The sequence below is a fragment of the Eurytemora carolleeae genome, unplaced genomic scaffold (assembly GCF_000591075.1).
Source record: "Eurytemora carolleeae unplaced genomic scaffold, Eaff_2.0 scaffold382, whole genome shotgun sequence".
NCBI lineage: Eukaryota > Metazoa > Arthropoda > Copepoda > Calanoida > Temoridae > Eurytemora > Eurytemora carolleeae.
In genome coordinates this window covers 120,528-147,078 of record NW_019396297.1, presented here as the reverse complement: position 1 = coordinate 147,078, position 26,551 = coordinate 120,528, and the positions used below count along the sequence as shown (strand labels likewise).

General features: G+C 32.1%; 1 protein-coding gene across 1 annotated transcript in view; it reads right to left on the bottom strand.

Moving 5' to 3' along the window:
* Positions 1-5,190: 5,190 nt before the first annotated feature.
* The window catches only part of LOC111700427 (equilibrative nucleoside transporter 4), a 47,948-nt gene continuing 26,587 nt past the window's right edge, over positions 5,191-26,551 (bottom strand). Inside the window, exons 11-19 of the mRNA XM_023471324.1 lie at positions 26,259-26,316; positions 24,792-24,886; positions 24,077-24,178; positions 18,802-18,887; positions 16,836-16,959; positions 7,281-7,333; positions 6,975-7,065; positions 6,231-6,258; positions 5,191-5,326 (exon numbers count right to left, since the gene is read on the bottom strand). Of these exons, the coding sequence (XP_023327092.1) occupies positions 5,257-5,326; positions 6,231-6,258; positions 6,975-7,065; positions 7,281-7,333; positions 16,836-16,959; positions 18,802-18,887; positions 24,077-24,178; positions 24,792-24,886; positions 26,259-26,316 (707 nt within the window). The 3' untranslated portion in view covers positions 5,191-5,256. The remainder of the gene's footprint in view (positions 5,327-6,230; positions 6,259-6,974; positions 7,066-7,280; positions 7,334-16,835; positions 16,960-18,801; positions 18,888-24,076; positions 24,179-24,791; positions 24,887-26,258; positions 26,317-26,551) is intronic.

Here is a 26,551-nt window from a genome sequence, read left to right as displayed (position 1 = left end):
GAGTAGGTTTAGACCAGAACTTTACTCCAGGAGTAGGTTCAGACCAGAACTTTACTCCAGGAGTAGGATCAGACCAGAACTTTACTCCAGGAGTAGGATCAGACCAGAACTTTACTCCGGGAGTAGGATCAGACCAGAACTTTACTCCAGGAGTAGGATCAGACCATAACTTTACTCTAGGAGTAGGATCAGACCAGAACTTTACTCCGTGAGTAGGATCAGACCAGAACTTTACTCCGGGAGTAGGATCATACCATAACTTTACTCTAGGAGTAAGATCAAACCAGAACTTTACTCTAGGAGTAGGATCATATCAGAACTTTTCTCCGGGAGTAGGATCAGAACAGAACTTTACTCCAGGAGAAGGATCAGACCAGAACTTTACTCCAGGAGTAGGATCAGAACTGAACTTTAGTCCAGGAGTAGGATCAAACCAGAACTTTACTCCGGGAGTAGGTTCAGACCAGAACTTTACTCCGGGGGTAGGATCAGATCAGAACTTTACTCTAGGAGTAGGATCAGATCAGAACTTTACTCTGGGAGTAGGATCAGACCAGAACTTTACTCCGGGAGTAGGATCAGACCAGAACTTTACTCCGGGAGTAGGATCAGACCTGAACTTTACTCCAGGAGTAGGATCACACTAGAACTTTACTCCAGGAGTAGGATTAGACCGAAACTTTACTCTAGGAGTAGAATCAGACCAGAACTTTACTCCAGGAGTAGGATCAGACCAGAACTTTACTCCGGGAGTAGGATCAGACCATAAATTTACTTTAGGAGTAGGATCAGACCAGAACTTTACTCTAAGAGTAGGATCAGATCAGAACTTTACTCCTAGAGTAGGATCAGACCAGAACTTTACTCCAGGAGTAGGATCAGACCAGAACTTCACTTCGAGATTAGGATTACCAGAACTTTACTCCGGGAGTAGGTTCAGACCAGAACTTTACTCCGGAAGTAGGATCAGACCAGAACTTTACTCCAGGAGTAGGTTCAGACCAGAACTTTACTCCAAGAGTAAGATCAGACAAGAACTTTACTCCAGGAGTAGGATCAGACCAGAACGTTACTCTAGGAGTAGGTTCAGACCAGAACTTTACACCAGGAGTAGGTTCAGACCAGAACTTTACTCCAGGAGTAGGATCAGACAAGAACTTTACTCCGGGAGTAGGATCAGACCAGAACTTTTACTCCAGGAGTAGTTTCAGACCAGAACATTACTCCAGAAGTAGGTTCAGACCAGAACTTTACTCCAGGAGTAGGTTTTAGTGTATAGGTATAGTGTTTTCAGAAAATAGTTTAAAATTGGGAATTGTTGTCCTCGTCATGTTTAATAGTTTATCGATTTATACCCTGGATCTGGGCCAGGGCCCAAAAATCCAGTATTTCAATTTGTGCCCATGTTTCTGACACTTAGTGTTAGAAATGGGCCAAGTATTAGTTTTGAACTAATGTCTCCTACTGTAATTTCACAATTGTTTTGCGTCTCTACATATCTCATGAACGATGTTGTTTACATAAACATCTAGGAATATATGACATTATGTAAATATTCAAATTTAAATATTCGAATAAACCCTGTAAATGTGTGTACAATATATACACGTATTCTCTACAATGATACAAGCTTTCAAAGACAAAATCCTCAAAATTCAAGCAAATGGGTAAAGCTATATATCTTGAATAAAAAAGTAAGAAAGCATGCATAAAATAATCCGTAGAATCAGTCTTTAGATGATCTCCATTGACATGTGTATTCTTATATTTCTACTTACTTAGCAGCAAACATATTTGATTTTTCTTTTTGTGAAATTTTCAAAATTTGTTTTAACATATTTGATCGATACAGGTTTGAAGAATACTTTTATTAATTGTTTTTTTTTAGGGGAATTGTACTGCTTTACACTTCATTTATGATCGAAATTACATTATATATGTGAAACATGCTTTTTTGTTCTTTATTGAAAAAACAAATATCAAAAAGTTATTTTAGCGAAGAGAATTAAACGTTAAAAAAACAATCAATCAGTCTTTTTATAAATCAAGCATCTAAAACCTTGCCCCAAAATGCAGAAAAGCAATAAAAGAAGAAATATTTTTAAAGTTTCTAATCAACTTTCAACAAACAATCTTCGTTTTGGGTTTAAACTGGAGTTTAGATAAGAAAGTAAAGAATTGTTAGGGCTTAATGAGACTGTTGACGCTATTTTAAATAGTTACTTACCTGCTTCACCATGGTTCTCTTTAAACCCTTTTCTTCGAGAAAGGAAATTGTCATTTCTATCTAGAAACGTGTTAAATTCCCACTTTTATAGAGGACAAAGATATCTCGATAAACTTAGCTTAAACAAAGGTTAAAAGGAGAACAAGGATATATTGATAAACTTAGCTGAAACAAAGGTTAAAAGGAGAACATGGATATCTTGATAAACTTAGCTTAAACAAAGGCTAAAAGGAGAACATGGATATCTTGATAAACTTAGTTTAAACAAAGGTTAAAAGGAGAACATGGATATCTTGATAAACTTAGCTTAAACAAAGGTTAAAAGGAGGACAAAGATATCTTGATAAACTTAGCTTAAACAAAGGTTAAAAGTAGGACAAGGATATCTTGATAAACTTAGCTTAAACAAAGGTTAAAAGGAGGAAATGGATATCTTGATAAACTTAGCTTAAACAAAGGTTAAAAGGAGGACAAAGATGTCTTGATAAACTTAGCCTAAACAAAGGTTAAAAGGAGGACAAGGATATCTTGATAACCATAGCTTAAACAAAGGTTAAAAGGTGGACAAAGATATCTTGATAAACTGAGCTTAAACAAAGGTTAAAAGGTGGACAAGGATAGTTTGATAAACTTAACTTAAACAAAGGTTAAAAGGTGGACAAGGATAGTTTGATAAACTTAACTTAAACAAAGGTAAAAAGGTGGACAAGGATAGTTTGATAAACTTAGCTTAAACAAAGGTTAAAAGGTGGACAAGGATATTTTGATAAACTTAGCTTAAACAAAGGTTAAAAGGGTACCGTTGTGAATCGAAAATGTCCCTCTTAGCAAGGAAGGTCTCTTAAAATTACGTCAACAGTCCCTTTAAAATAGAAAAAAATGATTAAAATAGACAAATTTTAAAATCATAAAGTTTTAAAGATTTGGCACAAGATGTAATATCTCATTTAAACTTGTACACTGTGTAACTGTGAAGGCTTGTCAGAAAGTTAGATTTGTTACTCTTCAAGTTTTCTCATTTATGTCTTCACTTGGTGTAACATTTATCGTGATAATAATAAGTGTATTTTTTGTTCAAAAATCGTTTTAAACTTTTCGTTTACTATACGTCCAAAAATTATCAAGAAAAGAATTCGTTTTGGACAAAGTTTTAGAGTAAGAAAATGGGAAAAGTTTTTATTACAATTTTTTTAATTATCTATTTTCTCTTGTTTATGTTTGCAATTTAAATAAAAAATTTCTTCATATATATTATGTTACAAAAATTTTTTTCCCCAAACCACACACGACATATTCCTGGAGAAAAATCTTTTGCCCCCCCCATTTCATAAAAATACGTACATGAACTTCCTATTATTTTAGGGTTAGGTTAAGACAATTTCTGGGCCGAGCGCTGCGGCTTGGACAGTCTAGGGGGCCAACCGCCGTGGCTAGAACAGGCTAGGGGGCCGGGCGCTGCGGCCACATGTTCATCATTTCATGTGCATTTTTGATGAAGATGGGGTTGGGGAGTGGGGAAAGGTCCAAAATCGCGCAAAAAACATTGATAATTGCACGCAATTGCACACGCTCGACGGAATTTTGACTACATTTTAATTTGGGAATTTAAAGAGTTCCCCTTTAAGTTTGGGAATTCAAAGATTTTCTCTTTAAGTTTGGGAATTTAAAGAATTCCTTTATAAGTTTGGGAATTTAAAGAGTTCCCCTTTAAGTTTGGGAATTTAAAGAGTTTCTCTTTAAGTTTGGGAATTTAAAGAGTTCTCTTTAAAGTTTGGGAATTTAAAGATTTCCCCTTCAAGTTTGGTCATTTAAAGAATTCCTCTTAAAGTTTGGGAATTTAAAGAGTTCCCTTTAAAGTTTGGGAATATAAAGAGTTCCCCTTTAAGTTTGGGAATATAAAGAGTGCCCTTTAAAGTTTGGGAATTTAAAGAGTTCCTCTTTAAGTTTAGGAATGACATTTCCCTAATTAGTTGTATGATGTGTCCTCTGGTTTATACTATGCCAGGGATAGAAAGTGAAACTAATGGGGCTTCAAACAATTAATAACTTTAAATTAATTTCGACCATCTAAACTTACAGTAATGTATTTCAGTATCCAGACAGGGGACTTGAAGTAAGCAAAATATCTCTCTTATAAATTACCATCATTTTTTTTAACAAAATATTTTTTAATACCTGAAATTTGCATTGAAATTTGCAACCCTGAAACGAGAATTGCAATGTTACAAGGGATGCTTGAGGACCCAATATAAGATTCTCTGAACCCTCAGAGATATCATATTCCCTTCCTAATATTGGATCTTTTGCTTCCTTGTAATTAAGAAAAAAATTAATAAAATTTAATTTGAAAGGGATATTTTAATTTTGATGTTGTAATGGAACATGAATAAAAAAATTATTCTAGTTTCTCCATACATTTATTAAAAATAATAAGAATAACATTTCTTTCAAAAAAATCCCACACATCAAGACAAAAAAAATATTACAGTTAGAATATTAATTTTTTTTATGCTGAATTATTTTTCTTTATAAATTTTAGATTTTTAATACAAATTAAATATTAGCAAAAGTTGGCATGACTTTTGAAAGGTACTGTAATTACAAGTAACCCTCCATTTATAGAATGATATGCAGACCGATTTTCAATGTGGAATTATCTTTAGTTTTCTATCTCAAGATTGATTATTCGCCATTGTGGTATAAAAGTGACTTATTGTTAGTGAGATTATGTAAAATAAGGGTTGCATGAAATTACGTTGACAGTCCTTTTAAAAGAATGAAATACAATTTGTACAAATGAATTACGTTGACAGTCCTTTTAAAAGAATGAAATACAATTTGTACAAATGAATTACGTTGACAGTCCTTTTAAAAGAATGAAATACAATTTGTACAAATAAATTACGTTGACAGTCCTTTTTAAAAGAATAAAATACAATTTTTACAAATGAATTTTTCAAAAATCTATTTATATGTTATGATTTTCAAATTAAAACTTGAAATTATACTTTTTTCCATTCTTGAAAAATCTATATTTTGAATCCAGATACTGTTGTTGCAGCTGTTGAATTGAAAAAGTGTCCAGAGCTGGGCAATGTCCTAAATTATTAAGATTTAATTTTTTGTTTTGTTTTTTTAAAGTCTAAATAATGGGTTTATGAATCTTGGTGTAAAATAAGTTAAGGTTTAATTACAAAGTTTTATTCAATTTCCGGAGTTCTGATTTAGATTAAATTATTTGCTCAGAGCTAGTCCAAAACTAAAGAATACGCGAATTTTCAAGGACTGTAAGTGCAGTTTCGAGTGACCACCCATGGCAAAGATGCCAATGTTCAATTTACAACGGTACCGCATGAACAAGTATGATTTAGATTTGCATGTTTTTGTTTATTTAAATTGATTATTTTGATTTGTGGTTTCTTTGAATAAGTGACTTTCGCATTTTTTGTTTATTAGAAACTTGGAGAAATCTACAGAAATTAACACTTTTGAGCAAGATTTCGAGCCAGATAAGCGTGGAAAACGACTAAAACGACCAAGAATGTCTCTTAAATTGCTCTTACAGGCCCTTTAAGTTAAAGCTTAAAAGTTGTTGAAAATTATGAGTTTAAGGTTTAAATTTAATCCCAAACTATGGGATATATGTCTACGCAACCCCCACTTGAAAAATCAATGCCACATTTTCCGTAGAATCTTTATTGACTGAGAGAAAATGAGCTGCGTGGATTTAAACATTTAACTCGTCAATTTCGGTAAATTAAATTTTTAAGCTTTCAAGCAGAAGATATTTTGGATTAAACTTAACATTTGAGCTGAAACTGCTCATTCATTAGTTTTGGGCTCTGGAATAAGCTGTTCAATGTCTAATGGACCGGTCGGGACTTGACATCAAAAGCGGAAATGTTTAATTTGAAGCGATTTTGATAGTTAATCTGCTAAAAACAGCTGTCTTATATTTTTGAGATATTTCCATGGCCGGGGGGTAATGAAAAATATTTTTTACCTTGGGCAAACTGGGCCTTGGCCTACTCCTGTTGAAAAAAGTATAATAATTGTTTGAGTTTAACTTTTGATTCTTTTAATCTTAAAGTTTACAAAAGTCCGCATTTGTAATATGAAATGATTCTTTATTGAAAGGATAAGAATCCGAGACCGAATTAACGAATTTTGGTCAGATCGCGAAACTACCGCCACGCCGCCGGTTCAAATCCTGAGTCACCAATTCAAAGTTCAAGATATGAATCGGTGATTTAGGATTTAAACCGGCAGTAGAGGTAGTTCAGCGACCTCTTCAATTCATTAAATTCCGCCCAGGGACCTAATTTCTACACTCAACAACGCCGCTGTAAATAACCAATTTACTGAGTTTTTGCCACTAGCGCATATTTTAATCTTTATATCATTGCAACCTGTGGCCGAATTTAAATAATTTGAGTGGCGGTTTAAATTTAAGCCGCGTTTAAATATGGTTGGTTCCACTCAAAATTGTATCAAATGTTTCAAGATTTAAGCCGGGTTTTTGCGGATTTAAACCGCGGCTCAAATTCTTTAAATTCCATCTCAGATGGTTCAAATATTTAATATTTCAAACTCAGATTATCTGATCTCAAAGACTTCATAGTTTGGAATATCTAAGGTCTACGACATTGGGTTGTAAAGATATAAGGATTAGAGAAAAGAGTTTGTGGCAATAACTCATTTCCTTTGGGCACAAATTATTTGTATTATTTGTATTATTATATTGTTCCTATGATATAATCCAACCAGTAGGCAAACAGGGAACCTATAGTCAGTCCTACACTGTAGGATATAGTCATCAGATTACCACTGTGCTCCCTCTAAATATATATTTATATATTGTCATCATATTACCACTGTGCTCCCTCTAAATAAATATTTATATATAGTCATCAGATTTTACCACTATGCTCCCTCTAAATATACATATAGTCATGAAATATTACTGTGCTCCCTCTAAATATATATATATCTATATTCATTAAATTATCACTTTGCTCCCTCTAAATATATATATATATAGTCATCAGATTACCACTATGCTCCCTATAAATGTACATATAGTCATGAAATACCACTCTTCTCCCTCTAAATATATATATAGTCATTAGATTACCAATGTGCTCCCTCTAAATATATATATATAGTCATCAAATTACCACATATAATTATGAAATATCACTGTGTTCCTCTGAATATATATATATACATAATTTATATAACGTCATCAGATTTTACCACTGTGCTTCCTCTAATTATATATATATATTTTTTTAAATAAAAAATGTGAAGTTAAAAACTGAAATATATATATACATATATATATACTCATCAGATTACCACTGTGTTCCCTCTAAATTTATATATATATNGCAGCTTCTCAAAGGTATTTTCCAAGCAGCAGCTTCTCAAAGGTATTTTCCAAGCGGCAGCTTCTCAAAGGTATTTCCCAAGCAGCAGCTTCTCAAAGGTATTTTCCAAGCATCAGCTTCTCAAAGGTATTTTCCAAGTGGCAGCTTCTCAAAGGTATTTTTCAAGCAGCAGCATCTCAAATGTATTTTCCAAGCAGCAGCTTCTCAAAGGTATTTTCCAAACAGCAGCTTTTTAAAGGTATTTTCCAAGCAGCAGCTTCTCAAAGGTATTTTCCAAGCGGCAGCTTCTCTTAAGGGTATTATCCCAAGCGACAACTTCGTAAGGGAATTATCCCAAGTGGTAATTTCCCAAATGTGCAATTTCATCAGCGGCAACTTCTCATGTCCGTCCTAGCGGCATTGCTCGGCCCTCTAGCCTGTTCTGGCCGCAGCGCTCGGTCCCCGTTGCAGATTGCAGAAGGCATAACCTAAACTTTGGGAAATTTCAGATTTGGGAAATTTCCACTTGGGAAATATTCATTTTGGAAATTGTCGGTTGGAAAGTTGCCCATGGGAAAATGCCTTTGAGAAAATACCTAGCACCGATTGAGCTGTATACTGTATAAGAATGGAGTGAACATGAATTGGGAAGGCCTGAGATTGAATGATCTTCTTCTGTATACCAAACTTAGGAATAAATATACTCAATAGTCAATACCATCTATTTATCCAGCTCTTGCAATGCTTATGCCTCATTTTCATTGACTCAATTGCAGCAATGTTCTTGCTTGTCTGGTTTTGTAGAAATCCATCAACTGGAGGTTGGTCTACTAAGAGATGTAGTTTGGCAGAGAATAAAGTAGGCAGTTAAAGTGAGCAACTATTAGTTTTAAGGAAAAGTCACAAAAGAAATCAAGTTTTGGCAACAAACTCAAATTTTCTCATCCCTATATCTTTTCAACCTGAGGGTTTAGACCTTTGATATTACATGCAAACTTATAGACTATTTGATCTACAGCATCGGGTTGCATAGATAAAGGGATTAGAAAATCAGAGTTTGTCAGACCTCAACCCCCCCCCCCCCGACAAGTGACATTTTTAAAATGTAGTTTTTATAGAACCTTAGGTCAATTAGTCTAAAATTCGTCGAATCCCCCGGCCACCGTCATTGCACATCTTATTTGACAAAAACTCCCAACTGCTTCTTCTAAAATCCTCAGTTCATATATGTCAACACCAAGTGCAATTTAGGATAGCATCTGGAAGGAAAATAAAAAAATCCTCCAACCATCCCCCCTCCCCCGCCTTTTCAGGGTTAAACAACATTGAACATGAAGACTATCTGGGCTTGTGGTGATATAATCCGATGTTCACATTAACACCCTGTTTAAGCCTAATGGAAAACATCTTGAAGAATACCAATATACAAGATAAACAATAAACATTCAATATAAGATGGTAGAGAGGGGGGGTACAAAACAGACATTACACAAACAATAAAAAAGTATAACACAAAATTATTTTTTATTTAAATTCCGTGATTTTAGTATTAGATTATTTTTCTTCTGCTATATTTCCGTACACCACGTGACCACACTCAAACACAATTTAATAGCTAAAAACACTAACTACAGATAAGCTTGGAAACGAGACACACAGGACTAACCAGAGTGAGCAGCATTCGGTTTCTTCAATTTGAAATCAAACCTGTTTTGTTTAATAATTCAACAATCTTTTACCTTACGGATTTGTTTATTTTATACTTTTTCATTCAAAATGTATATGCCTACAAAAAAGTATTTAAAAAAAAGGCTACAAAATTATTTCTAATTTGTCAAATTGTAATCGAAAGTCACAGCTTTCTGGAATATTGACAGAACCGTTAAATCCACGTGGGGAGAAGGGCTGTTTGCCCCACTCTTATATTTCCTCACGCAATTTAATTTTTACTTTATTCTTTATTACCTTACAGCTTTTTGAATTTAAGCTAAATTAATAAAGAGGTTTCTTCAAGGTTTTTTTTAGAAACAAAAATCTAAAATAGCTCATAACTTTTTTATCATTTGAGCTACATATATGTGATATTAATGAATTGAAGTGAAAACATATGTCGCATGGTAAAATTCAAATTACATTTATCAGAAGTACTTTTTGCATTTTAAAAATATTTCTAGCAATAAAATAAGGCGGCTGAATGAAATAAATGTTCTTGAAAATTTGGTCCAATACATGTAATAAATATCGGGCAACACAATATGTGCAGACCTAAACTATGTTGTACATTATTAGTCATCTACATTTATAAAACCTAGCTATGTAAAACCCATTATTCATTTTAACTGCGCGTCAAAAAATAAATACGTAATATGATAAGCTTAATCATGTGGTATAAGATGACATACATCTTAATTTCTTCTATTTTTAACTATGCTGTAAATACGTGGTATGATTAGCTTAATCATGTGATATAGATAACTACGTAGAAATTTTAATTACGTCTATTAACTTTAACTTATAACATAGAAAACTCATATACATAAGTTGATATAGAGACTCTGCTTCAATTACTGCAATAGAGTATCATGTCCTTGTTCTAAACGAATGAGTTGAAGATCGTGCCCATTGGTTTGGCATTGATAGTTGCATGCTGGTTTCTATGTAGACATTGATAGCTGATGCAGGTGCCTGTTGGTTTGGCATTGATCGATTAAGTGCTTGTGTCCATGGAGAGAAATTGATAGCTGACGATTACGAGCTTGTGTCCTGGTTGTCATTGTTAGCTGATGAGATTGTGTCTGGGTTTAACATTGATAGCTAAGTGAAACCAAATTGTACCTGGATAGATACGGGTTTGAGAGCAGTTTATGGAGTAGGGTACTTTCTATAAACATGTATACTTTTAGAAGCCCAAGCCTTTTTAGGGTTAACAATATAGTACTTTATTCTATACTAACTTGGGAACCTAGCTTTGTCTGAATTTTAAAACCAAGCTAAAAACATTTTCGTGGTTCTCCAAAGTTTTCCAATCAAAATTTGAGTCGATTCAGTTGAGGGTTTTGTGAGTTAATGAGGCAATTGTATATCTACCTAGCACAGGGTGTCCCAATAAACATGGGAATTTAGTGACGAATTCGATATCGTCTTTTTAAATAATTCTTTGATTTAGTATGTGATACCTACTGAGAAAGCTGTAATCTGTAAGAGTTTCGTCTGCTATTTCACATTTTGTTTGTTTATGTTTTGACAGCATACGGTTGTACTTAGTAAAATAAGAAAATTGCAGTATACAAACAGTAAACTTGTCCGTCTTCACTGTTCATCTTGCGGAGACATTATAGACACATCTTTACAGCCATTTACCGTTTTTATAAAATAAACTCTAGCAGCCATAATAATAGTATGGCTTTGAAATTAGGTATTACAATGCTAATTCATAACAAAGACGACATCGAATTTGTCACTGAATTCCCATGTTTTTTGGGACACCCTATATATCTGCATGATATAGTTTCATGTTAAATGTTTACGAACATGGCTAAATCATAATTGTAAATTATATAAAGTAAAGTATAAGTTGTACTAAACTACATTAATCCATGTATTGCATGTATATTGTATACTTGTAATATACAGAGTACTGAACTAGATTATACTGCAAAGGAAACCCTAGTAGACCTCAACAAGGTTTTAAACATGAATTTGCCTCAATTACTCTAAGAATAAGTTTTGCTTTTAAATGTGTCAACGTTCTACCAAAACTTATATATGAGATTAATATATATTTCAAAGTTCTAAACAGATCACATTTAGAAAATACGCAACAAATTTGAAAATGACGACAACCCAGAGGAGACTAAACAGCTTAGATACTTTTTAACCTTTAAAAAAAAACAAATAATTTTGAACATCTTGCCAAAAATAGATAATTTTGAACATCTTGCCAAAAATAGATAATTTTTAATATCTTGCCATAAAAAATACAGATTTGGGTGACACCGCAAAGGAGAAGGAGAAGGTCAAATTTATGCGACTTTCTTGGTACGACTTTGTGACCTCGTAGCTATTCCAGTTTTAATCTACGCACAAGGATGAGAAAAGCAAGTTTATTTGGTTAATTACATAAAGCTCTACAAAAAGAGGAGTTTTTTAATTGAAAATATATCAGATTTCAATTTTACTTGAAATTCACTTTAGTTTAATGTGGAATTAAAGTTTGAACTTCATTATAGCATTTATCTTATAAAATTTACTTTAGTTTAATGTGGGGAATTAAAGTTTGAACTTCATTATAGCATTTATCTTATACAATTTACTTTAGTTTAATGTGGAATTAAAGTTTGAACTTCATTATAGCATTTATCTTATAAAATTTACTTTATTTTACCGTGGGGGATTAAGGTTTGAACTTCATTATAGCATTTATCTTATAAAATTTACTTTATTTTAACGTGGGGATTAAAGTTTAAACTTCATTATAGCATTTATCTTATACAATTCTCTTTAGTTTAGTGTGGGGGATTAAAGTTTGAACTTCATTATAGCATTTATCTTATAAAATGTACTTTATTTTAACGTGGGGAATTAAAGTTTGAACTTCATTATAGCATTTATCTTATAAAATTTACTTTATTTTAACGTGGGGGATTGAAGTTTGAACTTCATAAAAGCATGTAACTTATAAAAACTGACAAACATAATAATTTCTCTTGAATATTTTCTGCGTTACAAATTTTTTTTTGAATAAAAAATTATGATTTTTTTAAAATCACTTTTCTAAAAGTGATGTTTTTCTTTCTTTTAAAACTTAATGTAGTATTTTGTGTTGTATGTATGTATTGTGAATTGTTTGTTTTTAATAAACTGTATAACACAGAATTGATACAAAAAGGGCAAAGGAACTGATTACTCACCTAAAACTCTATTTTTTAATCCCGATATTTTTGCTACCAGAGTCCGAATTGAATGAATTTAAGCCGCGTCTCAAATCCGCCCAAAACCGATTTCAACTAAGCGCCGGCTTAAATCTTGAAAAATTGAATACAATTTTAAATGGAACCAACCATATTTGAGCAGCGGCTCAAATTTTATAAATTCGGCCTCTGATGTCTCAAGACCATTGATATTAAAAAAAAATATAGAGATTAAAAAATTTGTTCACTTTCTTAAGTTCCGAAGAATGTGTAAAATGATTAAATCAATTGATAAGAAATTTTAGATTTCAATCATGGTAAATATATATATTGAGAGTATTCATCTACAACTTTAGCATAGGCTTACACACTTGATAAATAGATAGATAGATAGATAGATAGATAGATAGATAGATAGATAGATAGATAGATAGATAGATAAATAGAAAGATAAATAAATAGATAGATAGATAGATAGATGTAATGTAAAGGTTTAAGGTAACATTGGTTAATGTGAACGTGTAACTATTTTAATGGAGGGTCACTTGAAGTAACATGCTACCAACAGTCCCTTTATGTTACTCAATATATATCTAATATATTACACTGCAGTACTGGGCCATACACCACTAAACCATTCTAGTTAATTATCTTACTTACATACCTAGCTATACATCTATACATCTATACATCTATACACCTATACACCCACCTATACACCTATACATCTATAAATTCATACATTTTTTTTCAGATGAAAATACATTTTAGTTATTAGTTTCTATTTTTTATTTGAGTTGCCGGAGTCGGGAATGGAGATTCAGGCTTATAATTATGGTCCTATCTCAGTTTATTCGCTTAACAAATACAGAAATATCTGTCTATCGTCTTTAGTGTTAAATTGTTATTTGTCTTTGATATATTGGTTGAAGGTGGTCTTCTGCTGACAACATGATGATCATGACAAAAGAAAATATTTTAGAAAAATCCATCAGCTCATCTTTATACCCGGCGGGGGGGTTGCAATAAAAATAAATGTAATAAATAACAGTACATATTAAACTTTTAACTAATTAAGGATGACGGAGCTATCCCTATGTTTTCCATAAAAATGTTTTTAATTATTATTTAAAAATTTNAAGGATGACGGAGCTATCCTTATGTTATTCATAAAAATATTTTTAATTATTATTTACAAATTTTTATTCGAATTTTTATCAGTCGTTTGCATGGGGTTTCTAGCTAACACTCCAGTTTACAAACTTAGTTTGCGTGAACTTTTTAGCAAGAAAATTACGGAGTTGACTGCTATCTATGTTCAGAGGTATCGTTGTGAAAACATCATGGAGGTAGGGTCATGGTTGAAATTACGGCTACTGTCTTTTTCAGCCATAACAATTTTTCCACATTTTATTCTCTTCAAAATTTGCAACATATGACCGTGTTTTAATCGATCCTGAAAATGAATTCAAGTGTTACAAGAAGCATATTTCCACTTTTTTTGGCAACAAACACCGATACTTCCTTCTTCCTGTTAAAGTTTGGCGCAAGAGCCTTGTATATATTCTACCCCTATCTTAAATCCGATATTGGATGTAGGGAAGTATTAAATAAAATTCAATATTTTAGAAATATATAAAATTCAAACGCCTCAGGATATATTGGATATATAAGTAGGGAGGAACTAGAGCTCTTTGAAATCAATATTTCTCATACCAAAGAATCTTGAACCTTTTCTATCAAGCAAGTCCAATATTACCTGGGTCAAAGTTTCTCAGTCTGAATATATGATGTTACTATTATTGAAATTTATTTAGATTTAGATTTAGATTTAGTAGAAATATTATTATCATGGTTAGCTTTATATTCTCTTTTTATTTTTTTTTTCTTTATAAAAATATACACAAATGTATTTATCACAAAAGGAAACTAGTTATTTTTTAATCGCCGTTTTTGCAACCTTGTAATATAAACATTTTATATTTGAAACATAGATAATTTTATCGAACAGAATTCATAATTTGACATATTTAAGGTTTACGAAAGAAGTTTTCCACAACACTGCATACTCAGTTCAACTACCTTACATAGCCGGTCACTCCCTTTAAGGTCTACGACAATGTGTTGCAAAAATATAAGAATTATAAAATCAGAGTTTGTGGCAAAGACTCAATTCTTTTCCAGTTGTGTAGTCAATGCATAGTGTAAACTGCAGTTTCCTATCTCTGCTTAAAAGTCAGTCATGTTCTTCAAATGAACCAGCATTTTCAGTGGTATGCGTGGTTCACACCGGACTAACCAGAGTGAACAGCATTCGGTTTCTTCTATTTGAAATCAAACGTGTTTTGGTCTTTAATTCAATAATCATTTACTTTACGGATTTGTTTATTTTATACATTTTTATTCAAAATGCATATGCTAACAAAAAAGTATGAAAGAAAAAAGGTTAACAAATTATGTTTAATGGGTCAAATTGTGATCGAAAGTCACATCTTTCTGGAATATTGACAGAACCTTTAAATCCACGTGGGTTTTGAACATTCTTGAATACTTAATGAGGATTGTCGTATCTTTATACCCGTATAAAAGTTTCCTATAAAACGTAATGAGATGAAAACCTACAGAAAACTCCAGACTTTAAACTTTTTACACGGCTTTTCACACTTTAATAAAATAAATAAATACATACATGTATCTTCTACATATAATAAAGTAGTAATCTCCATTTGTTTGCTTGTATGCCTCATCATAACTCATGAAACCCTGGACCGATTTGCCTCAAATTTTAACTAGGGAACTTGGTAGAACCACGGGAATGTTCTTAGCTTGGTTTAAAACATTTAAATTGAGAATTGGTCGACTTTGCCAGGCAAAGCTATTCAATATTTGGAAATATCAGACATTTTTGATTTATTATACTTTTTTATTACTTTTTATAATTTTATTCATCCAAATATATCAGATAAGGAAGACACAGATTTTTTCCAATTTTATGCTGTAAGTTTGTTTCGTGTTTTTAAAAAGATTTATATCACGTTCCACAACACCCGAATATTTCTTCGGTCAGAGTACTGCTAATCACTGCACAATACACGTACACCGAAACCTTTGTTGATGGTGACATATGTATCTTTCTGTAATTTTAATTTATGTATAGGTACGAATATAATACACATATGGTCATTGGTTATGATTATTATTATCATTATTATTATCAATATTATCTTATTATCATTATTATTAATATTATTATTATTATTATTATTATTATTATTATTATTATTATTATTATTATTATTATTATTATTATTATTATTATTATTATTATTGTGTTATTAATCTGATATAATAGGTTTATGCCTAGGTGCTATTAACCTGGTATAATAGGTTTGTACCTAGGTGTTATTGACCTGATATATTAGGTTTATGCCTAGGTGTATTGACCTGATATAATAGGTTTAAGTCTAGGTGTTATTGACCTGATATAATAGGTTTATGCCAAGGTGTTATTAACCTGATATAATAGGTTTTTGTTTAAGTGTTATTACCCTGATATATTAGGTTTATGTATAAGTGTTATTAACCTGATATAATAGGTTTTTGTCTAAGTGTTATTAACCTGATATAATAGGTTTATGCCTAGGTGTTATTAACTTGATATAATAGGTTTATGCCTAGGTGTTATTAACCTGATATTATAGGTTTATGCCTGGGTGTATTAACCTGATATAATAGGTTTATGCCTAGTTGTTATTAACCTGATATAAAAGTTTTATGCCTAAATGTTATTGACCTGATATAATAGGTTTATGCCTAGGTGTTATTAACCTGATATAAAAGGTTTATGTCTAAGTGTTATTACCGTGTTATTAACCAGATATAATAGGTTTATGCCTAGGTGTTATTAACCTGATATAAAAGGTTTAAGTCTAAGTGTTATTAACCTGAGATAATAGGTTTATGTCTAAGTGTTATTAACCTGATATAATAGGTTTATGCCTAGGCGTTATTAACCTGATATAATAGGTTTATTCCTAGGTGTTATTAACCTGATATAAAAGTTTTATGTCTAGGTGTTATTGACCTGATATAATAGGTTTATGTCTAGGTGTTATTTACCTGATATAATAGGTTTATGCCAAGGTGTTATTGACCTGATATAATAGGTTTATGTCTAGGTGTTATTAACCTGATATAATAGGTTTATGCCTAGGTGTTATTGACCTGATATAATAGGTTTATGCCTCGGTGTTATTAACCTGATAAAATAGGTTTATGTCTAGGTGTTATTGACCTGATATAATAGGTTTATGTCCAGGTGTTATTAACCTGATATAATAGGTTTATGCCTAGGTGTTGCACAGATGACCAGGAGTGGGATGAGAAGGATCCTGGAGAAGGGCCACAGTACCATCTCTGCTCTAGACCAGTTCTCATGTAGTCCAGCCAGCACCTAGAGATCGTGAAAATAAAAAGATCCAACAAAGATCCAACTCTCAGTATTGAATAAAACCAAAGACAAAACTTTTCTAACAATTCAGGGAAAAATGTTATAAACCGTGATTTTGCCCAACCCTGACAATGAGTATCATGTTTAGGCCTAAGTAACAAATTTATTTATCTTAACTGTTCAACTGTTTTAGTCTTTTTTCGTTTTTCTTAGTTGACAATGGATACTTTGCATAAATATTTTACAGAAAATTTTTCAAATCTAGAGTCGAGAATGAAAAGGGAGACATTTAATTAATTTATTTGATAATGTTGCTAAGCAAATCGTTTAAAATCATAACAATCGTCTTCCTTCTTCACAATTGTTTGGATGTAACTGTAGACAGAAAGTGTTTCAATAAAAGCTTAAAATTATGGCGGCATTAATAATATTTTCTCTCTCGGTTATTTGAATATCAAAGCAAACACTTCGCATTAAATCTGATATAGTAGTTATTAATGCTATGTTGTAAAGAGTGTCGATAAAAAAGAATACAGAAAAATCCCAGGGGAAGAATTTTGTTTTTTCTATAACAGGACTTCAAAGACCTGACTTGCCTAGTATATCTTACCCACCTTGCCTAGAAGATCATACCCCCTTCCCTAGAATATCTTACCCACCTTACCAGCATTTCTTACCCACTTTGCCTAGTAGATTTTACCCCCATCCATGTAGATCTTACCCACCTTACCCAGCAGTTCTTCTTACGCACCTTGCCTAGTAAATCTTACCCCCTTTCCTAGTAGATCTTACCCCCTTTCCTAGTAGATCTTACAAACTTTGACTAGTAGATCTTACCCACCTTGCTAATAGGTCTTACCCACCTTGCAAAGTTGATCTTACCCACCATACCTAGTAGATCTTACCCACTTTGCCTATTTATAGATCTTACCCACCATACATAGTAGATCTTATACACCATGCCTAGAAGATCTTACTCACCTTGCCTAGTAAATCATACCCATCTTACCTAGTAGATCTTACTCATTTGCCTAGTAGATCTTACCTGCCTTGCCCATTAGATATTACCCCCATAAATAGCAGATTTTACCCACCTTGCCTAGTAGATCTTACTCACCTTGCCTAGTAAATCTCACCCCCTTTCCTAATAGATCAATTACAAACTTTGCCTAGTAGATCTTACCCACCTTGCCTAATAGATCTTAACCACATTGCCTAATAGTTTTTACCCCCTAGCTAATAGATTTTACCCACTTTGCCTAGATGATCTTACCCACTATACCTAGTAGATTTTACCCACCATACCTAGTAGATCTTACTCACCTTACCTAGTAGATCTTACTCACCTTACCTAGTATATCTTACCCACCATACCTAGTATATCTTACCCACCATACCTAGTAGATTTTACTCACCATACCTAGTAGATCTTACTCACCTTACCTAGTATATCTTACCCACCATACCTAGTAGATTTTACCCACCTTGCCTTATAGATCTTACCCACCATGCCTTGTACCCACCATACCTAGTAGATTTTACTCACCATACCTAGTAGATCTTACTCACCTTACCTAGTATATCTTACCCACCATACCTAGTAGATTTTACCCACCTTGCCTTATAGATCTTACCCACCATGCCTTGTAGATCTTACCCACCTTGCCTAATAGATCTTACCCACCTTGCCTAGTAGAACTTACCCCCCATACCCAGTAAATCTTACCCACCATACCTAGTAGATCTTACAAACCTTGCCTAGTAGATCTTACCCAACTTTCCTAGTAGAACTTACCCACCATACCCAGTAGATCTTACCCACCATACCCAGTAGATCTTACCCACCTTTCCTAGTAGATCTGATATATTGAAGGCTGCTATAAGGAAGACAGGCATCCAGTCTCCAAACCTGCAGGAGCTTATCTCAGATTCTAAATAGAAAACCAGGTTTGTAATTTAATCCAGCTGAACCTTGGAGAAAATACCATCCAATCAATCCTTGGAGAATATACCATCCAACCAAACCTTGGATAATATACCATCCAATCAATCCTTGGAGAATATACCATCCAACCAATCCTTTGAGAATATATCATCCAACCAATCCTTGGAGAATATACCATCCAACCGAACCTTGGAGAATATACCATTCAATCAATCCTTGGAGAATATACCATCCAACCAAACCTTGGAGAATATACCATTCAACCAATCCTTGGAGAATAAATCATCCAACCAAACCTTTGAAAATATATCATCCAACCAATCTTTGGAGAATATATCATCCAACCAATCTTTGGAGAATATATCATTCAATCAATCCTTGGAGAATATATCATCCAACCAATCCTTGGTGAATATACCATCCAATCAAACCTTTGAAAATATACCATCCAAACAATCCTTGGAGAATATATCATCCAACCGAACCTTGGAGAATATATCATTTAACCAACCTTGGAGAATATATCATCCAACCAATCTTTGGAGAATATATCATCCAACCAATCCTTTGAGAATATACCATCCAACCAATCCTTTGAGAATATATCATCCAACCAATCCTTGGAGAATATACCATCCAACCAAACCTTGGAGAATATACCTACCAATCAATCCTTGGAGAATATATCATCCAACCAATCCTTTGAGAATATATCATCCAACCAATCCTTGGAGAATATACCATCCAACCAAACCTTGGAGAATATACCTACCAATCAATCCTTGGAGAATATATCATTCAATCAATCCTTGGAGAATATACCATTCAATCAATCCTTGGAGAATATACCATTCAATCAATCCTTGGAGAATATACCTTCCAATCAAACCTTGGATAATATACCATCCAATCAATCCTTAAAGAATATACCATCCAACCAATCCTTGGATAATATACCATCCAACCAAACCTTGGAGAATATATCATCCAACCAAACCTTGGAGAATATATCATCCAACCAAACCTTGGAGAATATATCATCCAACCAATCCTTGGAGAATATATCATCCAACCAATCCTTGGAGAATATATCATTCAATCAATCCTTGGAGAATATATCATCCAACCAATCCTTGGTGAATATACCATCCAATCAAACCTTTGAAAATATACCATCCAAACAATCCTTGGAGAATATATCATCCAACCGAACCTTGGAGAATATATCATCAATCCTTGGAGAATATATCATCCAACCAATCTTTGGAGAATATACCATCCAACCAAACCTTTGAGAATATACAATCCAACCAAACCTTGGAGAATTTATCATCCAACCAAACCTTGGAGAATATACCATCCAATCAATCCTTGGAGAATTTTGAGAATATATCATCCAACCAAATACTCATTTAATGAGTGTACTTCTCTAGGTGACATAATGTTGCACATTGAAATTTTTCAGGTTGTTTTGTTATTATTTAATAGAAATAATATTATTAAAGAATTGAATTGATAAACTCAAGAAAATTCATATTCCTACATTACATTTTTAATCATTATTTTAGAATTTTATGTCTATGGATGGAAAGGGAAAACCTTTCTTGAGTCAGGTTGTTTAATGTTTTTATTCAATTATTTTTCTCTTTTCTTAACAAAACATGAGAAAGAATTTTTGATCTAGTTTTAGCTTTTACAGAATAAAAGAGCAGTTCTTAAACCAGCGATAATAAAACTTAATCTTAAAAATAGTGAAATTCCTTTTTTGACAATTTAAAGTAGCAAAGATATAACCCTGCACCCCCCCCCCCCCCCCCCAGCGGGGTATTTTAGGAGGTCAGGGGGGGGGGTGATTGGTTTTTGCCATAATCTTCCTTTTAAAATGCATATGCTTTGTGTTTCATGAGGAGAAGAGCAATTTAAATCTGTTCACTTACAAAGATTGTAAAACGGACTTAAGATAAGAAATGTAGATATATATAAAGATTCTAATGCCTAATTATCATTTTATATATATTTGTTTTGTCTCGGAACCTCGTTTAAGGGTTTTCACTGAAATGAAACATTACTAAACGTATTAGACACATCTCTCAAAAATGTATAAGCGGCCGAGCCTTATTTGCCTTGAATACGAGGTTTATGGTGTAAACTCCATATTGCTGAACCCCCCCTGATACTCCGCTATTTTCCTTGAAGGGTTATGAGAATTCAGCAGTACTTTCTCAGTCTTATAATATACTTTAATCTCACATACCACTGAGCTCAATATTTTCATAATATTTTTATCTTAATTCCTGGACCAAGAAATAAGGGTCTGTGAACATGATTCCAGTGACCAGCCACATAAAGATGACAGTGCCCTTGATACAGTTTTCTGATAAATAATGTTGAAGATATCGTCGTTGTTGCTTAAAGGTGTTTAATTCTGACAATTTCATACATTTATCCTGTAACAAAAATCCCAAGATCACTTTGGAGAAATCAATATAAAAAAAAACATTTTCATAGTTAAAATTTTTCTCAAAGTTAAAATTTTTTTCAAAGTTAAAAAAATTTTTCAAAGTTAAAAACAGTTTTTAAAGTTAAAAACATTTTTTTAAAGTTAAAAACATTGTTTGAAGTTAAAACATTTTTCAAGATTAAAAACATTTTTCAAAGTTAAAAACATTTTTCAAAGTTAAAAACACTTTTCAAAGTTAAAAACATTTTTTTAAAGTTAAAAACATTGTTTGAAGTTAAAAACATTTTTCAAGGTTAAAAACATTTTTCAAAGTTAAAAACATTTTTCTTACATTCCTTCATAAACAGCTTCCGTTGAAAATCGGACATGAAACCCGGTTCTTTAAGATTTGGAAATATTAAAATAAATTTGGATCCAGTTTGCACTTGTTCCTGCTTTCTATACACCCATTGAAGGGTGTAGTGACCCCTTTCTTTAATATTTTGAAGTCCTCTATACAACTTTCTAATATTAAAAGACTAAATCCTTCAATTGCTAAAGTTTGAAATTGTTTGAGAAGATTTAACATACAAGAAGATTTAACATACAGGGTGTCCCGGAAATAATGGAACTTCCTAAATAAGCAGATTCAATATACAGGGTGTCCCGGAAATAATGGAACTTCCTAAATAGGCAAATTCAATATACAGGGTGTCCCTGAAATAATGGAACTTCCTAAGGAGACAGATTTAATATACAGGGTGTCCTAGAAATAACGGAACATCCTAAATAGGCAGATTCAATATACAGGGTGTCCCGGAAATAATGGAACTTTCTAAATAGACAAATTTAATATACAGGGTGTGTCCGAAAATAATGATAATTTCTAAAAAAAATAGAGATTACTTCTTTTTTTAATAAAAAAGCTCCAGACAACAAGTTTTAATTTTTTAGTGCTTCAGTTCTTAGTTTTCTACAAAAACATTTATTAAAAAATTCACTAAAAAGATATTTTTTTACAATTTTCAAATCTTTCATTTTTGGTCTCATAAATATCTAAAATGTTAATTATTTAGATGCTAACATTTTTAAACACGTACTTTTTTCATTTTTTTTTTCTGGTAATAATTCTAGCTTTTAAATAGTTATTTTACATTGAAACTTTCCGTTATAATCTAATATTTGTAATCGAAATACTTTCCCTGGGATCAACTAAAAGACTAGAAATTTGGGCCCGATCGGTTCAGTCGTTTTGACATTTATTGTATAGAACCAATATGAAGACAATGTGGATAGTAGATAGTTTACTTTAAGAGGCAGTTTAGCATCAATTGTGTTTAGAACCATTGGAGTATTAATGGTTTCCTTTGGTATAAATATATATATTTGTGTCTCAAAGGTTTCATAAAGGTTTAATTAAACTTTTTCTGAGAAACATTTTCTTTCTGATCTGGTGTTAAAGGAATCCTCTTAATTATTTATATTCTATATTTTAGTTCGAGTATTTTGAAAAGCAAGAAGTAGTTGAATCAGGTATGGATAGTTGCGCTACTTGTCTAGTGCATGGTATAAAGTGCACTGTGAAGTTACTTATAGTTTATAGAGTGTATACCTACTACCTAGTTTGCTCTTAACTAAATCAACCCTTGCTCTAAATTAATTTATAAAAAATCTCTTCAACAGTTTTGTTTTGTCTTACATCTTAATGTAAGTTTGCAAGAAAAATATTTCAAAAAGTTTAAAGGGTATCGATTTGGAAATGCCAATCTTTAAATGGAATGGAGAGTCACTTTATATAACGTTTAAATTGATTTATTTATTCTTATTTTCCAGAAAAAAAGAGGATGATGATTGATGGGGCAAAATGAAGAGAGAGAACCGGACAGAGAAGAGATGTGCTAGTTCTTTTTGCATTTCAAGTTCTCAGTTCCTTTCTGTTAAATATGATTAAAACTTTCTTTGAAAAGATTTCTATAAATTAAACTTTTGAAAACAATTTTTTTCACACTTTATTCCAACTGTTTTGGATAAAACTATATTTAACAGCCGGTTGGTGCAGGGGAAAAATTAAAAAAGTATTTACACCGCAATTTTAGGTATAGCCCTCCTTACAAAGAATGCCATAAACTTATTACATTTGATTGATTGATTATCGAGATATGGTAATTTCACTGACCTTCTGTTAAAAACAAAAACAAAAAACGGCTTGTTTGATTCACTATAGTACACTTTGAAACAATATATCAATGTATAATTTATTATGGTACACTTTAAAACAATATATCAATGTCTGATTCACTATGGTACACTTTAAAACAATATATCAATGTCTGATTCACTATAGTACACTTTGAAACATTATATCAATGTCTGATTCACTTTGGTACACTTTGAAACAATATATCAATGTTTGATTCACTATAGTACACTTTGACGCAATATATCAATGTCTGATTCACTATAGTACTCTTTGAAGCAATATATCAATGTCTGATTCACTATGGTACACTTTGAAGCAATATATCAATGTCTGATTCACTACGGTACACTTTGAAGTAATATATCAATGTCTGATTCACTATGGTACTCTTTGAAAAAATATATCAAAGTTCTCTTAAAAAAACTAGTTATTGGAAATAAAGTATTTAATCTCGTCAAACAAAAAGTTTTCATTAATAATTGAGTTCAGGTGTTTCGCGCTTAGATTCCGAACTATTTAGAAAATTTATATTTACCTATTCCTGGGAACAAAGACAAGGTTACTGCGTACGTCAGTCCAATTCCTAACATGTGCGGTACAATCTTACTGCACACAGCCAGGCGTACTTTTAACCCACCTAGTACAAATATTATTGTACACAAGGTGCAAGGAAAATGGTTTGACACCAAAGAGAATAGAATATATATTAGAGGGGAATTTACTAGAAAAAAGTGTAAAACGGCCATTTTGTTGTACCATTTCCATACTGCAGGTGTACTTCACATATTTATGCTACATAACCTTTTGGACCCTGGAACATCATTTTATAGAAAATCTAAAATTAATATTAAAATAAAACCAAATTATGAAATAGGCTGGTTTCATAATTGACCAATGATCATTTCACATAGACTCTATAGCCTGTCACTTTACAAACGATGATTTTCCGTTATAACTATAAATCAAATGATATCCTTTATTCACCTAATTCATTATAAGCTTTATTTAACAGCCTTAAAAAATTCGAAATTGAAATAGATAGCTGCAGTTTTCTAATTCTAAAATGAGTTCAATTATTTTCAAAATGTCATGTCCAATTTGTACGTTAAAGTTTTAAATTATACATTGAAAAACAAATTCTAAAGTATTTAGTATTTAGTAAATAGTTTTCAGAAACATAATGTGTCATTTTTTATATTTTAACATCGGTTTAAAAAAAAAATTAGATTCGACAAATTTGTTTTTGTTACCATGAAGTCCTCTGAAACATTTGAAAATATTTCCTCCGATTTTCTTTCCCTCCACCTCGACCTCCACCAAACCATCCTCCAACCTCTCCCTCATCCTAGGTTTATCAATATCAATATATTTTATTTTTAAATATAAAATCAAATTGCACCCTTTAAAGGAAGTGTTCGCGAAAAATGAAAGTTAGTATAGATTAAATCGAATAAAATTCGATTTAAATCAACTATATACGAGTGCATCGAATTTAATTTGACGTCATTAAGTGAGATAAAAGCTAGGAGCTTTTTAGATAAAAATCTAAGTGTGAAGTTCTTTAGTAAACACATTCACTGCAGAGACATGCTATTACAGGGGAAATTTGATTTACACAAATCTTTAACAATCATTCTGTTTATAAAAGAACCCAAATACGATTTCTGTGTAAATAACAATCTGATTAATCTGTTTTTTTTTGTGTAAACAATATTCCCCTGAAAAAGTGACTGTTTTATACTAAGCACGTTTTCGTAGGTTTCGAGTGTGTTACAGTAAAATTGAAAAAATAAAGAATGATGCCATTTTTTCAGTTCATAGTATGTTTATATTTCTAAACCAACTCCGACTAAACGTTTATAATTTCTATAAAGAGTAGATTATACATACAATAGATACAATAGATGAATGTTTAAAGGGATTCGATAGTTTAGTGATGTGAGCTGCCAGGAGGGAGATATTCCTTACATAGAGATATCCTTTACATAGAGATATTCCTTATACACAGATATATTCCTTACATAGAGATATCCTTTACACAGAGATATTCTTTACATAGAGATAATCTTTACATAGAGATAGTCTTTTTATGGAGATATTCCTTACAGAGATATTCCTTATACACAGATATATTCCTTACATAGAGATATCCTTTACACAGAGATATTCTTTACATGGAGATATTCCTTATACAGAGAGATATTCCTTGTATAGAGATATCCTTTACATAGAGATATCCTTTACATAGAGATATTCCTTATACACAGAGATATTCCTTACATAGAGATATTCCTTACATAGAGATATCCTTTACATAGAGATATTCTTTACATGGAGATATTCCTTACTTACAAAAAGATATTCCTTACACAGAGATAATCTTTACATAGAGATAGTCTTTTTATGGAGATATTCCTTACATAAAGATATCCATCACATTTAGTTCCTTACATTCCTCACATAGAGATATTCCCAAAACAGAAATATTTCTTGCAAAGAGATATTCCTTATACACAGAGATACTCCTTATACACAGAGATATCCTTAACATAGAGATATCCTTTACAAAATTTTACAGTACGATATTTACATTACTGTACTCCAATTTGCTGTATTGTGCTAAATTTTACTGTACTGTACTGTACTGTACTGTACTGTACTGTACTTTCCTGTCCTGTATTTTACTGTACTGTACTGTACACTACTGGTAAGTATACCTGTACTGCGAACGACAGTTTGGACCAAATTCTGGGATTTGAAAGCTTTCATCATCATCTACAACAAAAAATGGAGATAATTTCACTTTTCGTTTTCATAAATAAAGAAGTCGTCTTTACATTTTAACATTTTAATGTATGAAGTAACAAATATTTAAGTTGTTATATAATAACAGTTTTGCAAAATATTATCAAGCATTTCTTCTATATAAGTACACAGACACAGTATATTTGGAATTGAATTATAGATAGAAAGATACAGTCAAATTTATGCAACATTACTGGTTCGGCTT